This window comes from Drosophila sulfurigaster, chromosome 3 (genome assembly GCF_023558435.1).
Source record: "Drosophila sulfurigaster albostrigata strain 15112-1811.04 chromosome 3, ASM2355843v2, whole genome shotgun sequence".
NCBI classification, from domain to species: Eukaryota; Metazoa; Arthropoda; class Insecta; order Diptera; family Drosophilidae; genus Drosophila; species Drosophila sulfurigaster.
This window is the reverse complement of record NC_084883.1, coordinates 45,047,349-45,066,093: the sequence shown is the minus strand read 5'-3', so window position 1 is coordinate 45,066,093 and position 18,745 is coordinate 45,047,349. Positions and strand designations below refer to the sequence as shown.

Here is an 18,745-nt window from a genome sequence, read left to right as displayed (position 1 = left end):
AACGCCCATCTGCCAAATGGGGCAAGGGCCAAGCCACGGAGGCAGCTTGGGAATACAGAATTCGCGGCTTCCACAACTTCCACAGCTTCCCATCTTCAATCTCTCAACCAAGCCAAGGAAGGAGCTATCCGTTGCTGTCCTCGTAATTGACAGCCGCACTTCTTCCTCTTCTGCCATCGCATTTTTTTTTTGTTTTCTGGCGTTGCGTTGTGTTTGTTGCCATCCATCTCCCGGTGTGTGTGTGTGTGTGTGTTTGTTGTGCTCTTTACCGAATTTATCAATTAATTAAAATTCGTGCATTTTATATGAAAATGAAAAAAATGAATATATATACATATATACGTATATTCATGGCAGGACATTCTGCCGCTGTTGCACTCGTAAATGACATTTTATTGCCAAGCTCCTCTCTGCTCACTCCTCTCTCTCTCCTCACTCTGATTTCTCCATTTCTTTCACAGCGCTGTCTTTCTGCAGTCGACGTCACACAAATTATGCAATTTTTTCGCCACAATTTTAACTCGTTTTCGGTGTTGGTAATAAACCGCATGCCAATTTAAATGCCCTGTAATCGCCAACGATGGGCGAAGGGTTACTTCAAATAGGCAAATAAATATTGCCAAAACAAATTGTAAAATCTTTTAATTCAACACTCTTTTATAAAGTTTTTTGACTACAAGATAAATTAACGATTTTCAATTTTACAATTTTATCGAAAATAATTTAAAATCAAAATTAATATGTTTTATACTATTTAAATCTTCTTATACCATATTACAAATTTCAAGTTTTTAATTTATTAATTTATAAATTTTGCAGCATTTTTCAAAAAAACATTGGCTCAACTATAAAACAATTTAAAAATCACTCTAGAGTATCTTTTAAGTTAAGCACTCTCTCTTATGTTATTTAACCTTTTTTTATCTGTTTGTGCTTTTGCTGCCAGTCGCTTTATATGGCCAACTGTCAAGTGAATGCGGTTATTGAACTTTATCGAAGTTATTAAACGGCCCAAATCTTGTAATTGTCGCAGTGGGACTTATGCCATTGTCCTATGGGTCAGATAGTGCGGTCATCAAGTCATACACACACTTATAAGTATGAACTTAATTATGGTGAGAATTTTATAAACTCATTGCGAATCTGCAATCTTTAAGTAGGCTTCAAGGGAATGTAAACGAAAGCGTGTCAGCTTCAATATGAATTTTAAACAAACGAAATGTTTTAATATAATGGAAATATATATTCAACTTTTTAATGTATACATTTATTGTAAATAAACGTTTAAAATAATTGAAAATTTTCAATAAAAAGATAGTATCGTAAATAAATGAAAAACAAAAATGAAATGCATCTTTTTGTTTCATTTCAAAAGTGTCATTTATAATAAATATCAAATTTTTAAGTAAAGGACAAATCGAATAAAATATAATTCAAATATTATAATTTGAACTTATTAATATTCTTGTTGTATTGCTATGATATATAATATAATGATTAATAAATAATTTGTTGCAAAATATTTTACGACATTCATCGAGAATATGTTGCTTTGGCTGACAATTTGGTATATTCTATGGTATTTTTTTAATGTTGTACTATATCAATATTCCAAATGTAGTTTTTGGTTTTCTTTTTTATTTGGAGATTCATTAACTTAGAATATTTTTCAAATAATACCGTGCTGTATTTAATGTAATAGTATATCAAATATAGTCCTTGGTATATTCAACTATTTTTCTGTATATTAATTTAGTTTAATAATATAATAAATATGCAATTTTTAAATAATCTGATTTATCTAATATATAACACGTGGGCTGAAAAGTCCCGGGCCTTACACATAGATTGTGCTAGTTTTATTGCAATCACCTTTTTTTCAATTAATACAATCCTTCAGAAGACAGCTGCTAAAATTTCATGATATTCTATTCATTAGTTTGTAAGTTATTGAGCCAAAAGTGACACTACTTTTTCTATTTTCGCAACAATGGATTAAATGCAATTTCGTCTTCTAATCTTACAATGCTTCTTGATGGGGAAAAATACCCTTCAAGCAAAGCTTTGGCTTGAAAAGTGTTATGGGGACTCCTCTCTATCAGAAACAACAATTAAACGTTGGTTTGCTGACTTTAAACGTGGTCGTAGAGACACCGATGATGCAGAACCCAGTGGACGTCCAAATGGGGAGGTCACACCAGAAAATATCAAAAAAATCCACAAAATCGTTTTGAATGATCGAAAATTAAATTTGAGTCAGTTAGCTAACATCGTAAAGATATCAAAAAAACATGTTGGCTTAATATTGCATGAGCATTTGACTATAAGAAAATCTCTTCAAAATGGCTGCCGCGTTTGCTCACTTTTGACCAACAACAAGAATGTGTTCATGATTCAATGACAGTGACAAAACTACTTGAATTTAACTTCGAATTGCTCCCACATCCACTAATTTGCCAGATTAGGCTCCCAGCGACTTCTGGAGGTCAGCAGTCCTGGAAAAATGCTCGCCGATAAAAAATTTCGCACGATTGAAGAGATTATCACTGAAATTGAAGCCTATTTTGAGGCAAAAAATAAATCGTTCTAAAAAATTTATATTGAAATGTTATAGCGGCTCTGGAATGATTGCGATGCTCTTGATAAAGATTAAGTTGATGAGCAACGCCAATTTTGATCCAAAAAAAGCAAGTTTTCTTTGTCAGGCCCGGGACTTTTCAGCCCATGTGTTACTAAGAGAATCTGATCAAATATTATAGAAATATTTAAGCCCAATCTTCTTAGTTCTTAGTTGGCAGAAGTTCAATGCCATCTGACAAGCGTCTGAATTTTAGAAAGTGACAACTGCTACTTGTAGTAAGTTGCAAGGTTCATTGACTTCCTGACTGGCAGTCGCTTGAGGTGAATGTGGCAAGCAAAGGGAAAGGAAAGGTAAGGAAAGGGAGGAGCTGTTACCAAACAAGGCATTGCCTAATTTTCCATGAGTTCATAAATCAATGTCAGGAGCAGGCGCATTGATTGTCTTCAATTTCGGTGCAGCGTGGCAGCAGCTTTTGCTGTTGACCCAAAGCGAAAGCATGCGGCACCACCTAAGGATGCAACTGCAACTTTTAGTTGCACGAGTCGGCTACGTGTGGCAATTATGTTTGGTTCGCGCTGTGTTGATGTTGTTGCAACTGCCACAGCACTGAAATCGCTGCTGACGGCAAACAAAAACTACGAACAACTTGCACCTCGAATCGGCATTAGACTCATTAGCATATTTGGCCATTTGCATTAACACCTTCGCTGGGATTATGTAATTCCGTTTTGGCCAGATTCAAAGTTTTCCTTCTTCTTGTTTTTCTTTTTTTTTTGGTTTCGGTGTCTAATGTCCACGGCCATGTCGAAGCGTGACTCTCAGCGCTCTCGGCTTTCCCAAACATTTATTGTCCTTGTCTGCGACAGGGCGACACATGCTGCATGCCCCAATACGATGCTGCATGCTGCATGCTCCATAGTTAGCTGAATTATTACAACGCTGAACGTTGTTCGCCCCTCGACGAATTCGTGAGTGCATCTTATAATGCTATTAATTATTTGCATGTTGCACCTTAGAATGTCAGCGAGAACTCGCTCGACAACTGAGGCCGCCAAAATGCGTACTTCCCGCCAGTTGCCACAGCAACGCGAAATTTATGCCGGCAACACGAAGAAATTGTAACAACATGGCAATTTATTCCGCGCTCAAGATGTTGCTAAAGTTGCCAGCTCTCTTGATTATCTTTTATTGTCGAGAGAGAACTGGAGAAGCGACTACAGCGGGCGAGACTTAAAGTGCCCCAGTGACAAGTCCCTGTCCCAAGGTATTCGCCTGGGAGCTAGCATAACATTTTCAAGACTATTTCAACCGCCAGCCAAGGCAGCAACCAGCAACAGTTGCAGCACCTTTTTGGCCAGGCCAGATCAAAGTATCAAGCAAGCTTTTAGCTCTCGACTTCTCTACGAGAATGTTGCGATGGAGGAGGCAAAGTGGAAGGAGGAGTGCAACCTCTGTTGCCGCATATTTCCCGACTCTCATTACAATTGCATTGAGAATTTGAATCACAAGTGTGAGTGTGAGTGTGAGTGTAAGTGTAACTGTGAGTGTGTGTGAGTGTGTTTCCTCTACTCTTACATATATTAACATGAATATGTAGAAGCATGTTAGCGAGCGTTTACTTTACGGAAACGCTCCTTGCTAAAAGCTTTCAATTTGGGAAAGTGCTTTAAGATACATAACACAAAATCCCTGTTGGCAGATTTAATAAGAATCTTATTTAAAGAGGAGTTTGTAGATAATGTTGAATTCAAAAGTTGTTAATTCTTAAATCGAAAAGAAGACAGATCAATGAAATATGCTGAAAGAAAATAGAAAATTTGTTAACTCATTTTAAACGCGCAAATGAAATATAAATCTTTTTTTGTTAGTTTCAAACAAAAATGAGGCGGAGCAAATAAAATTAAGGTATAATAAAAATAATAAAATAAATGTATTTTAAGAGTAATGATAAAATATTTGTATGTAATAGCTGAATGCTTGCTTTTTACACAATTTAATGTAATACAAAGTAGAGATGTGACTCCAGAACTTTACAAGTCTATGAGTATAAATATTTAAAAAAAAAAGATTAAATTTATTTAAAACCTTATGGAAAAACATTTTTGTTAGTGTGGAATACTTTCTGCTCGCAATATTCAATGTTATTATGATTATGAGACATTTATTGAACAAAAAATATGTTGATTATAGAACTATCTGATTCTAAAAAGTTGACAAGCTAAGAATTATAAATACTGAATACAAATATTCAATGTTTTATTTAAAAGTTGTGGAAAAATTATTTTATGTAATGTCTAAATAGTTACTTCTTCACTTATTTAATGTGATATTAATAAAACATTTCTTTAACAAAAAGGATGTTGATAATAAATGATTCGACTCTGAAAAGTTGACAAATCTAGAAGTATACATTCTAAATCAAATTTATTTGAGAAAACATTTGTATGTAACATAATAGCCAAATACTTTCTTCTCGCACTATTAAATGTGAAATCACATATAAAATCGACTGTAAAAAGTTTACATGTTCAGAAGTGGAAATATGGGAAAGCATTTGATGTAGAAGGCGAATACCTTCCTTTCCCAATATGGCTTGTGTTAAAATATTCCTTAAACAGAAAGAGGCGTTGATTACACACAGTTGCGACTCCACAAAGTTGATAAGCTTCGAAGTAGGCTAACCATATTCAGTATTTATTTACATTACGCTGAAAATAGGCTGCAAAAAAACATGTTCTAATTAATGCAAATTCCCTTTGCTCATAATGTGGTTGCTAAGCCAGATTTTGGCTGCGTCAGCTTCTGACAACGGTGCTTGCTACACGTTGATTAAATGAAAATACCAAAAGTGTGGGCAACAACAACAACGAAAGCAACACTAACAAGAGCAACGTGAGTGCAAGCGAAAAACCAAAGCAACGAGCATTCATCTTTGCCAATTTGCATTTCGCAGTTTACTTTTGCCATTGCAGTTGCAGAGATGCAGTTGAAGTTGCCGTTGTAGCTGCGGTTGCAGCCAGTCAAATTGCCTTATGTGCCGCCTCCGCTACAACTACAACTGCAACAGCAACAGCAACCACAACCGAACACTAGCAACATGCATGGGCTGGCGGGTTTTTGGTTAGCTCCTGTTCCTGTTGTTCCTCTTGTTCCTGGGGCACACTTTCCTAATTAGCTGTAGGCTGTCTGCTGGCGCGTCAAATTTGGGTTAACAATCGTTTGCAGCAACAGAAACTGCAACTGCAAGGCAAACATTGTCAGGGCAACACGTTGCTGTAGTTGTTGTTGTTTGCACTTTGCCATCAAATTAATTAAGACGGAAGAATGTTGGAAACGTGGCCAACCAAAAAGTGTCCATATAAAGTCAAAAATTGGCCAAGGAAATGCGAATGGCTTGTAGACTAATTAGTCGATTATGATGCAACTAATTGTGGACCACACACAGACACTCTCCACACTCGAGTAGGACAACAAATTGACCAGCAACATGTTCAACAACAGCCATAAAGACCAACAACAACAACAACAGAAAGCAATGGGCAACCACTTGAACCGCCGAAAAAGAAACATGTTGATTGCTCTATCCAAAAAATTAATTGGACCACACACGACGACGTCGACGAGTTGGACGTTGAACCACACAGCGCAGAAAGAGGCAGCAACATCCACTTGATGCTTGAGAGAGAGCGAAAGATAGTGTGAGGCAGACAGAGAGAGAAAAAGAGAGAGAGGGAAACGAAAGGGTCACATGCAGCGCAGCGTCTAATTAGTGCGAACGAGAGAGAGCGACAGAGAGCGAGAGCTGGGATTGGATCGTGGTTCTGTGGGTGTCATATATATTTTAATGACCGCTGCGGGCCCACATCGATGGGTTCTTGATAACCACAGCCAGCCAGCGAGACGACCAAACGAAATGGCAAAATACAAAATAATAAAAAAAAAACTCAAACCGAAAAGCGGCGCGAATGACTGCATAAATCCATGTGAAATGCAACCGACTGACTTCCAGACTCCCTGACTGACTAACTGACTGACTGACTAACTGAGGGCCTGCTCAACTGGTCTATCTCCAAAAGATTTGCCTCGCCCCAGCCCATGTTGCCACTCGAGTGAGTGGCATGCAACCTGGCTCGAGCTGCGACTCTGCAGATCTCGCAACTTGCAAGTCGAGTCGTTAGGCTTGCAAATGCAAATGAGATATCGCCATATGTAGGTCTCCTGGGTGTCACTCTTAACCTTATTTCCAGTCCTCATAAATGGGAGCAACCTCGCTGTGGCAACAATGGGTGGCCCACAGACAGCACAAACACAGTCAAAGCAGTGTTGCCGAAATCGAAGCAGCTAAAAATAGCGTCAATTTAACGCGGAATGCGGCACATTCACTCGATTTGCCGATTATTTGCTCAGAGTTAAGAGTTCACATCGCCAAGTGTCAATAATTCAATTTGTAGTGTTGATTATTTTAAAAGAAATTAAAAATAAATTGGAAAATTGATTGTAAAAAATTGTATGCACTTATTACTGATATTTATTATAATTATCAATTTATCAATTTAATTAGATAAATAAAGAAATCAAGAAAATTTAATACATTTATTGAAGACTTATGTATTTATATTTTTATTTAAAGTACCTTGCTTGAATACTATTATTTTCGATCGGGTTGATTCAGTGAATACCTAACATAAATGCAAAATACAACATTTCTACTGAAAGTATAAGTTCTAAAGTTATTAATATTGAAACTAAGGAAAATCAATAAAAAGAACAGATTACAAGAAATACAAAGGTTTCTACCCAAAATCCCAACTTAAGCTCTTTTTTTATTCTTTTGATTTTTTATTATGATTTTGTAAGTGTTGGGGACATGTCGGGCAGACAATTTTTAAATATGTTCTATCTATATTAGAATGACGAATTACCAACAACTTTAATGAAGATATATTTAATATATAAAGAACAGTTGACATCGGAAGAGGCGGACGGACGGGTTAAGATTATAGCTTCTAAGCAAGTTGTATTCAATAAGTGAGTTCTTTGGCACTTCTTTATTGAATATGAAATGTAAATATCATAAGTAAACATTACAATTTTATGTAGTTCACTTTAATTGTCAGCCTGACAACCCTGGCCGCAACCCTGAACTCAAGATCAAGCTGAAGCTAAACAGTTTTTTTTTCGCTAGAGCTTATTTATGGGTTTATTACAACCAAGCCGAACATAACAGAGCACTGAATAAACTGGTAAGAAATGTATGCTGCAGCATGCCACAAATAGCCAGCGGTTGCATGCAGCACTGATGTTGCACGCATGTGCAGAAACATGTGTAAAGTTTATACAAATGTAAATAGAATGCAGGATCGTCGTCGTCGACTTGGTTGGTAGAGCGGTGCCTCTATTGTCGAGAGTCGCGAGTCGCCTTGTAACAGAATACGCCCACTTTGGCAAACGCTTTGGCCGGTTGGCGGTTACGCCCCCAAGCGTCCCATAGACTCGCTCAGTTGTGGCTAGAAGAACAGAAAGAGAAGCAGCATCAGCAGCAGCAGCATCGTAAACTCAGCACGTAAATTATGATCAGCCAACGGCGTTGAATATTAATTGCGCCGCATCGAAATGAACAAAAGGCTGCAGCCACATTCCACCTAGACGCTGCAGTTGCACATGTGGCAGCGGTGGCAGTGGCAACATCAGCTCCATACATGGTGGGCCAGCTCTCTCATGTGGACGCGCGCATCTGTAACGGTGCCTTTGATAAGCGTCGATAATTATTGAGCAGTCGCTGCTGCAGTCGCTGTCTTTGGTCTTCGCAAAAGATTTGCTCGCTCAGTTAGAGCTTTAATTAATTTCCAGGAAGTTTTGATCGCGCCATCCACGGCTGCTCACTGAACAGTTGACCACGTTGTCTGTAGCTTTCGTTTTCGCCATTGTCGCGGTCATCACTCAGCTGGAGAGTTGAAACTGAAGTCGCAGTTAAAAGTTACTCCTCCTCCTCTCTCTCTCTCTCTCTCTCTCTCTGTCAGTGTCAACACAGCGGCGACCCCCGCTGCTGCATTGCTGTCTTGCTGTTTGATGTATTGTCGCCAGTTCGAGGTAGCTTCAGACAAGGTGTGGTCCACATCCAGCTACAGTTTGAGGTCCTTTAACATGCTGTCATAGTTGTTTGCTTCTAACTTGAAATATTCGTTGCGGATGCGCCTCTTGACTGAGTGCCAATGAGCAACAGCAGCAGCAACAGCAGCCAGTCTTAAATCGTTGACTCAACAACAGCAGCAACTGAGTTTTGCGACCTGGTTGTGGCCTGGCATTTTGTCCTGCGGCCACCAAAGCAGAGAATGCACCAAAAAAAGAAAACAAAATACAAAAATACAGAGGCAAACATACAATACACACCACTTGCTGAAAACGAAACCTGAAAATTGTTTGTGTATTTATCATGGCCGACAAAGCGGCGCAAATCTCACAGCAACGAAATCACAAGGCTATCAAGAGAGCTACTACCAACACACTCACAACACACAAAAGCAGCAACAAAACAATAATAAAAATGCCAAGCACAGTTGTTGCTTGTTCGCTTGTTGTTGGCTAAAATACAACCGAAACCGAAACACGAGTCTACACAAATCCATAAAAGAAACAACAACAACAAAATACTCTTTAAAAAAGGCTACAAAACAAAAAAAAGCCCGGAAGCAAGTTCGAAAAAAAAGTTCAGTTTATTGAATTCTTGCTCCGATCGCTGGCCAACAACAAAATAGTTGCTGCAGAACTTCGAGTATGTTGTATAAAATCTAGTATTGCGGCAACAATGTAACCACAGTGTTTGCTAAAAGTCGCCGTACACACTAAATCTGTAGCTTTAATTGTCATGCAAAAAAAGGGGCTTACAAGACAATTTTATTGAGTTGTTGAAACATTGCAGTCTGTGTAGTATTTAGTAGACATTTAAGCTGGATAAATGATATTAATGATCCGTAGGCAAGACAGGCAATGGGTAGAGCAACCCTTTGTAGAGAGAAAACATTTAGATAGATCAATAACGTTAACTTGAAATTATTTTGAAATTTTGCGAAAATGTTGATAATAATTTAATAAGTATTTTCAGGAAAATTTATTAAGAATAATTGTTGGAGTTAATTTAAAAACCATTGTTAAATTTAAGAAACTTTTCAATAAATATTGAAAACCCACTCAAGTATAATTGAATGTGAAATACTCGCTTCCCATTTTCAAAAAAGGGAAAACAATGCGGTATTATTCTAATATACCAAAAAATATACCGAAGGCTATATCGATATTCAAAATATACCTTTTAGTGCAAAATACACCAGATTGCGAATAATGTATCTTAATTAAATACTTATTTATTTATTAACTATCCAAAACAAAAGTACATTTATTATCTTATAGTTCTTATTTTCAATACATAATATAATGAAAATATAATTAGAAAACTATGGAACTATGATTAGAAACCTATCAGAAAACTATTCAAATCTTCAAACAAAACTATGCAAATCTTATATTTATTATTAACTCTCTTTCTAAAAGAGATATTTTTCCAAAGATATTTATGGCAAAATCAATATATAATACTATACTTAACAATCTACCATATGAGTTAATTTGTAGCTCTATTCGATATACATTATGCTGATACTCACTGTCTGTTCACTATCTTAAATATCTCTACCTTGAGTAATTAGGCACGATTCTAAGAATAATTACCACCTGGTCGAGAGGCCCACATGTTTTCCGTTACAAATTGCCGCCGCATATTGTGATGTTGGTTCGATTGTTACTCGACTTTATCAAGCAACAATGTGCAGTACTTTATATTCAACAAAGAAGAATGAAAAAAAAAAAATACGTATATTGTATGGCGCCCCAAGCGGGTCATAAGCAATAAGCGTTCGTAGTTCGGAAGCGAATTAAGCGGCAAATAATAAATAATTTGAGCTCATAAAATGCAATAAAAAAGCCGCTCATAGCGCTGCGATTTATTTCATAAGATAATTTCAGACTAATTTGGTAGCATTTAAACTGGAGAATTATCGGCCACCCCACGTTCAATGTGGCAGTGGCCAGCACAGCGGGTTGCTGCACCACTCCAAACAGTGGCACCAACACCAGCACCACCAGAAACCACAGCTGAGTAATGGCATTGAAAACTGCATAAATTTTCGCAGCCATGTGGCACGCCCATTTCAAATCACTCAAACGACAACGGACAGCAAATAAAATATGCAGACATATGGCGAAAAATTGCAATGAAAAGAACCCACAAAAAAAAATTAGAATATATTATGGGCATAGATGGATGTAGAGTGCTCATGCTCCTGCTAAAAAAAAAAATAGATAAATATTGGATAAAAAAGTTGCCAACAAGGAAGAACTTTAAGTTTGCTAAAGTTTCAAATTGATGCACACAGAACGCAGATAGATTGTGACAGAAATAGATAATGTTCTGTTTCAATTTGAATATAAATAAGATTGAACAAATCTATAAGTAAATTATAGATTTTGATGGAAAGTATTTAAATATTTCAGTGCTGCGTTTAAATTTAAATTGAAAAAAAGTTTCAATATTAAGTTGATATACTCTCAAAATTTATTTTGTTATGACAATGATGAACTAAACCATAATTTGTATCACAAGTTTTTTATAAACACATACTATGTTACAGTTTGTATGATTTATGTTTCCTGCGATAAGATAAGAATTGTATGTTATTTAAGAAATACTTTTCTGGAGGCTTTGATTGACAATTTGGTATATTTTGAATGAAATACTGCATAAATTTACAAATTATCCTTTGGTATATTTTAGTTTTTGTAGCATACCAATTCGGTATATTTTAAGAATCATGCCGTACTGTTTTGCTATTATTCCAAAAGCTTAGCGAGAATCTCATAGTCGAGCACACTCGTCTGTAGCTTTCTTAATTGTTTCTTATTAATTTCCTACTTGATTTCTACATTTTAATAAAGTTTTCTACTAATATGTGTAGAAACTTATGTTATAGGTAAGAAATCATCTCTTGCTTAGTCTATTTGACCCCCTTTAACTAATGATATTGCTTGTTGGAAAACTCAACAAAATTAAATCACAATCTCTTAAACTTTACTATAAAAATTCTTTTGATAAGTGCCAGGACATTTTACATAGGTATTTCTTATACCCAACTAGTTCAACTAGTTGTATTTAATCTGTTGACAACAGAACCCTTTGCACATGTTATAAATGACTTGCATTTTTGGTAACGCCTAGCTGTCAATCTCAAATATAATCAGAAATTCATAGGCTGCGCGACTTATATAATTTCTAGCCATAACAAATATTAAATATCAATTGCTAGAGCTGTCAAATGTTGAGAACGAAAGCAACTGCAACCTCTAAAAGTGCAGTTCAATTTGGAAAAATTCCCATATCAAATTACTATAAAAAGAATATATAACACTTAAGATTGTACAGTTCTAATTCAAACATCAGAGAGTCATAAACAAAAGTGTAATAATGGGCTTAAAATATTTGCAAGAATCAACTGCAGGAGAATTATTTCCTTCCCGTTATGCCTACAAATATCTGGAGCGGGGCATGAAGTTCGTTGGCTGGTTGCCACCTTCAAGAAGTAGTGGATTCTATTGGCTCTACAGGCTGTGGAGTGTGATAATATTATTTACCATGGCCATCTATCTGCCAATTGCGTTCTTCGGCAGTTACTTTATTGATTTCGAAGGTTTCACACCTGGAGATTTTCTGACCTCGGTGCAAGTGGCATTCAATGCCGCATGCCTCGCGCTCAAGATCTTTTTGCTGGTACCGCACATGGATCGCTTTGAGGAGGCCAAGAAAATGCTCGATGTGATTGACGAACGTTGTGTACGGCATGAAGAACGCGATGAGGTTCATCGCTGTGTGGCACGTTGCAACTTCATCTACATGATTTATCAGGGTGTCTACTCCTCGTATGCCACATTGACCTATCTCAGCTCAGCGATTACGGGCTCAACTCCTTGGGGATTCTATTTGCCGTTTGTCGATTATCGTGATGGTGTCAAGAGCTTTTGGATTGCAGCCACCGTCGAATATATCATTGGTTCTGCTGCTGTTTACTCCGATCAAATGGTTGATATTTATCCTGTGATATTTGGTGTATTGTTGCGCACCCATTTGAAGCTGTTAAGAGGGCGAGTTCAAAGACTGCGCACAACTCCCGGAGAGACGGATGAGCAGAGCTACAAGGAGCTAGTCAGCTGCATCAAGGATCATAAGTTATTGTTACAGTAAGTATAGAATTTATTTTAGTTTTTTTTCTGGTTATTTGTAAGACTACTTGAATTGATTTTAATTTCTTATTTATTTATTTTGTAAGATAAGTATAGGTATTTTATATTAACACATTAAGAAAACTGGACTAGTAATAACAAAGACTGTGGGACTTTAGAATAGCTAGTTTGAGGTTTCTTAATATATTGATTTTATATATTTAGAACTATAATTATATTTTCATCTTATTAAAAAGATTACAATCTATAACCAATTTATGTTTATGACTTGTCTTAAGAATCATAACTACAGAATATTGTAATCTAAACTGTCGATGTGTGATTAAAGAAAGTTGCTGCTATAATAACACTAAATGTCTACATCAAGATTTGTCAAGTTATTCGCAAAAAATATGTTGTTAAGACTAACTTAGATACAATATTGTTAAAAGCTAAAATGCATTTTATTGCATTTACTGCTCATGCAATTATATCAAATTTTAAAATTTTTACTTCTACAAATTCTATATTATGCTTTTCACATTCAGCTATCAATAAGTAGAACAGACCAAATTACTCTATTTTTCCCCTTCCCATTTCATATTCCAATACATTTTTAATTCCCCATTCACTTGCAGATTTTGTGATGTGTTTCGATCCGTCATTTCGGGCACAATATTCGCACAGTTTCTGGTCATCGGCTTAGGCCTGGGATTATCCATGATGAACTTGCTGTTCTTCTCGAATCTGCTAACGGGTCTGGCCACCTCTGCGTTTATCGTTGTGCTAATGATTGAAACATTCCCCTTCTGCTATATCTGCGAATTGATTGAAGAGGATTGCCATAAGCTGACCTCAGTCATATTCCATTCGAATTGGATTGATGCCAATCGGCGCTATAAATCAACTCTCGTCTATTTTTTGCATCAGACGCAGCAGTCGATTAATTTCATAGCTGGCGGCATTTTTCCCATTTCGATGAAAACTAACATCGAAGTAAGTCGAAAAGGTTTTTTGATAGTAAGTCTACAAAGTATTGTAACAAAAACTTGTTTCAGGTCGCCAAATTGGCTTTTACCGTGGTAACTGTTGTCAAGCAGATGAATATTGTGGAGAAACTGATGAAAGACTAAAAGAAGTCAAAGAACTACAATTCTAACATATAAGAACTATAATCTTTTGCGAGCACAGCTGTATATCACAAGTTCACGTTAAAATTTATGCTTAAAGGTTTGCAGATTTGACAAGAATCTTCTGCGGACAATGCGGATTGCGAATCGATCCCTAATCGCACATTTTGTGGTTTGTAGAAGAATTGCGCGTTGAGTGACTCATGGCAATGGCCATGGCAATTGCATTGTCCCAACGGGAATATGCTGCTTGATCGTTGAACTTTTTCGTTGGGCTGGCAATAAAACAAGCATTACGTATACGCACCGCAAGCACACACCAACAACAAAAAAAAAGCAAATAAAAAAGTAGAACAGCAAATTGAATGTTAAGACGAACACGTACAAAAAGCAAATGCGGCATTAGCAACAGACTCTGATTTGGAGCCCCAGATACAGATAGAGAGCCACAGCAACAGCAACAGCTTCAGATACTTTGAGATAGAGATAGAAACGAACACGCACACTCGCATAAATCTATCTTTAAGATTTATGGCCGAACAGCGCCACGTTAATAGGCAAATGAGAGAGAATGAGAATGCTGAAATCTGTGTGTGTAAATGTGTGTGTGTGTGTGTGTTTGTTGGCCAGGTTAACTGTTAACAGTATGTGCAGTCTAGGCCAACTTGTGGAAATGGTAATAAAACTTTTTTATGCACATTTATGGACGCTCTTTTTTGTTGTTTCTGTAGTATACGAGGTTGTCTTCAAAATGAATTATGAAATATTTGGCAATGCCTGAATGGATGTGGCATCGGCGTGGATACAAAAAAATATGTAAGAAAGCTACAGTCGAGGCTGCTCGACTGTGAGATATCCGCTTTCCATTTTTAATTAAAGCAAATCTATATTGTATTAATTTTAAAATATACTAAATTAAAATAGCGAAAAATACTACAAATTTATATTTGGTATATTGATATAGTACATTCAAAATATACCATAGAGACAAAAATTGCGGCATTATTTAAAAATTCTCAAATAATATACAAAAAAATACAAAAATATACCAAAGACTATACTTGGTATCTTGATAAACTACTATATTATATAGAGTATATAAGATTGTGGTATTATTATATAAAAAAACTAAATTAATATATAGAAAATACTAAAATATATACCAAAGTATAGTATTATATTGAAAATATCATAGACTACAAAAAAATGCCAGATTTTCAACTAACGTAGCACCGGCACAAAGCTAAACTACCCTTTTACACTATGAGCTTCGGGTATGAAAACTCTCTCTCTTGACTCAGTGCGGCTCACGGCATGCATTAATCACGGCCATGTCGGTAAAAGGACATGGCCAGAAAGCTGTGCTCCGCTCTGCTATGCTTCGCTATGCTCTGCTCTGCGCTATCTGCGTATGGATAAATAAATAACCGTAGCTAAAAACCTGTAGCCCAGGCCCATAAAAATTGAGTTATTAAAATAGCCAGCTGCGACAGGTGCCGCCGAAAGATAGACCATAAAGCGAGACAGAGCTAGCGAGAGCGAAAAGAAAGAGAAAGAGAGAGAGAGAGCTTAAAGTTGGCAATCAAAGCCAATGCAGGTCAATTGCGGCCAGCTACTGTTAACACACATATTCATTCGCATGTATTTTCATTTCAGTTTACAAATGTTACCAATTTTCCAACATACAACAAAAGCGTGCCAAGTGGCGCAATACAATAACAATGGCCAACTCTTCTACACTGGTTACCAAGCAGCACTTGTGTTCCACAAGTTTTTACTTTAACAAATTTATCGACAGCGCAAAACTTTGTGCTGTGATTCTGTGTGTTAGCTAGTGTAATTTTCGAGAATGCAACAGCAAAACAATTACAGCTGCCAGTCGCTGAATGTTGGTCCAATTACGAATGCGGTTCAACGGGAAGGCACTTAGCCTGGCCCAAATCGTCAGACGACAGCGTCAGCGAGCCAACAGTCGACAGTCAGACAGTCATGGAGGCGTCGCGCTGTCGAATATTTTCCTGGCGCAAAAAAAAAAAAAATAAAAATAAACCGTCGAGAAAGCGCGATAACATTTTAACACACAAGGCAAATTTCATGCACACACCCAGCAAGCAACACACACAGCGCAGCACAACACAATATCCATGATAGAGTCGGAGCCAAAAATTGAAGCTGCCGCGTTCTCAGCTTTTTTCTCTTTTCATTTTTATCATCAACGAGTTGCAGCTGAAGCTGTTGCTGTTGCTGGCGAGCAGCACAATATGACCCTTGGGTCTGTGTTGTGGATAAGATAAATGAAATGAAGTTTCAGTCAGCAAATATGTGCTCACATGTATGTGCAGCTGATAATGCCCTTAAGTGCTATACTCGATAGCACAATTGTGCTGCTAAGTGAAGGAAACTCTTCTCTACTTCTCTGTTTTCTGCTAACCCTATCGAGCAGAACACTGGCTAATCATATCCCATATCCCATAACCATGCCATAACTGTCTTCGCATCCTCAACTCTGTCATGTAAATAGAATCATGCATGCCACATGACCCAGCTGACCCATTTACCATTTACCATTTACCATTTTTACCATTTCACAGCGCCACAATGCCAATAAATTAGCATATAAGAAGAGACAGGTAAGCAACTTCAAAACTCCAAGCTTGAAAGAACAACAACTAAAAAAAAACACACACTAGAGCGAAGGCAAATAAAAACAGGAAACGAAGCGGTGCACAAACATAAAATCTGCACATGAAAGGATTTTGGAACAAATGAAAACATAAACAAATACATTTTTAGAGTCTGTGTCACACACAAAAATATTCTCAGCCAGATGCCAGGCTCCACACACACACACACACACACACACAAGCACTCAATGAGAACTACTAGTTGCATGGCTTCCTAAAAGTAGACTACGATTTCTATGCTTACGAAAGCTAGAGCAAGCGGGTGGATAGATTTCATTATTATACTTTGTTAAGTAATAATATAGAATTACTCACTTTACTTCTGAAGTTTTGTAGATAGATTAGTGTATAATTTCATTGCATTTATATAATGTCACCCTCATACATACATTTTTTAATATTATATAATTATTGAATATTATATAAATAACTGCATTGTCATTTAATTATTGTTCTTTTTTGTATTCATCGACACACTATTAGTATTCTTGAAATATTTAGCAATTTGTTTATTTGAATTTTGTTCATTGAATTATCAATGCTACACATAATTTAAACAGTTGACATGAATTTAAAGAATTTTGATTTTATTAATCATTTTAGAAAATAAATGTTAGTAAAACTTAAAATTTAAGTTAAAGTTAATTTCACAAATCTCATATATAAAATATATTTACCAAAGTCTAACTCTAACTTATGTAAATCTTCTATTAAATTCTACAAAATTGTTACGTCTCTTCTATTAAATTCTACAAACTTTTGTTACGCCTTAAATGCTGCCATCTACATTCAAATTTCCGGCTACAGGGTATAAAAATGTAAAATTTATTTAATTTGAAATATTCGTTGTGTTTTTCTTTGTGCCGTTTTATGATGCATACACAATTTGCCAAAAGGATTTGCTTGCGAAAAATCCGCAATACATGAATACAAAAATACAAAATACACAAAAGATACAAAGTAACAAAACGAAAGAGTAGAGAAATTGTTAACTAAGCTTCAAGTAAAACGAAGTCTAGATACGCTTGCATTAAACATATTACAAATTGAATGTTTTATATATGCAGCATGTCAGATATTAAATTAATGCAGCTGAGATACGTATCTGTAGATTAGCAGCTGCCACAATTTAATCGCATGCCACACATAACTGCACTTGGTGAGGGCATAAAAAAACACACACATTTCTTTTTACACATGCAGCAAAATCAACTGAATTTACAATCACATACACACAGAGATAAAACAACAACAGCAAAGAGACAATGTACAACGAAATTTACAAATAACTTAACAATTTGCTTTTGGCCCTGTTGACGTGGTGCCATGTGGGCCAAGGGTGAAGGGCGAGCGACCGAGTCATCACGACGATGATGATGATGACGACAGCAGCAACAACAGCAACAACAGAAACAACAAAGTCAACAGCAGGGAACAGAGAACAGCAACTGCTGGTGAAAGTTAAGGCCAATCATTGCAGCCAATGCCAACAGAGTGACATCAACAAAAACAACAACTACAGCAACAACATCTCAAACAACAACAACAACAGCAGCAGGAATTGCTAACAGAGACATGAATTTCAATACGTACGAGTTTAAGCTCAAGTTAGTTGGCATTGGGTACCATATGTGATACACGAACCCATTGATAATCATCATACCAAAACTCAATTCTCAACCTGAGTTCTTTTCGCCGGACACAATGCTAATTTTTGTATTTTTTTTTTGTTAGCATTCTCTGAAATTTTGATCAACCTGCCATAATAGGACATTGCTCTGTTTGCATAACAACAGTTAACAGAAGGTTTTCTCTTGATTACTTGCCCGATATCTATTCTTATCTTTCGGTTTGTTAAAATCATTCTCATACTTTCATATCTCTGATATTTGCCATTTTTGTTTAATTTAAAGTTGCATTTTTGGCTTATCCATGAGCGATTCATCATGAAATCCACCCCAGATCTAGAAGTAAGCCAGTGCCCATAAATTATATAGTTTCAGCTTATATTTTTACCCATCTTTGTTGGTCAAAAAGGGTTGCTTAAGATTTAACATTCATTACATATATTTTGTAGTTTTATT

The 18,745-nt window shown here is 36.4% G+C and overlaps 1 protein-coding gene across 1 annotated transcript; it reads left to right on the top strand.

Annotated features, from left to right (window-relative positions):
* The first annotated feature begins 12,067 nt into the window (after positions 1-12,067).
* Positions 12,068-14,674, top strand: LOC133844060 (odorant receptor 42b-like). Its single transcript, XM_062277888.1, has 3 exons — positions 12,068-12,865; positions 13,486-13,843; positions 13,906-14,674. The coding sequence occupies exons 1-3, from the start codon at positions 12,096-12,098 to the stop codon at positions 13,978-13,980; spliced, it is 1,203 nt and encodes a 400-aa protein (XP_062133872.1). The 5' UTR covers positions 12,068-12,095; the 3' UTR covers positions 13,981-14,674.
* Positions 14,675-18,745: the final 4,071 nt, after the last annotated feature.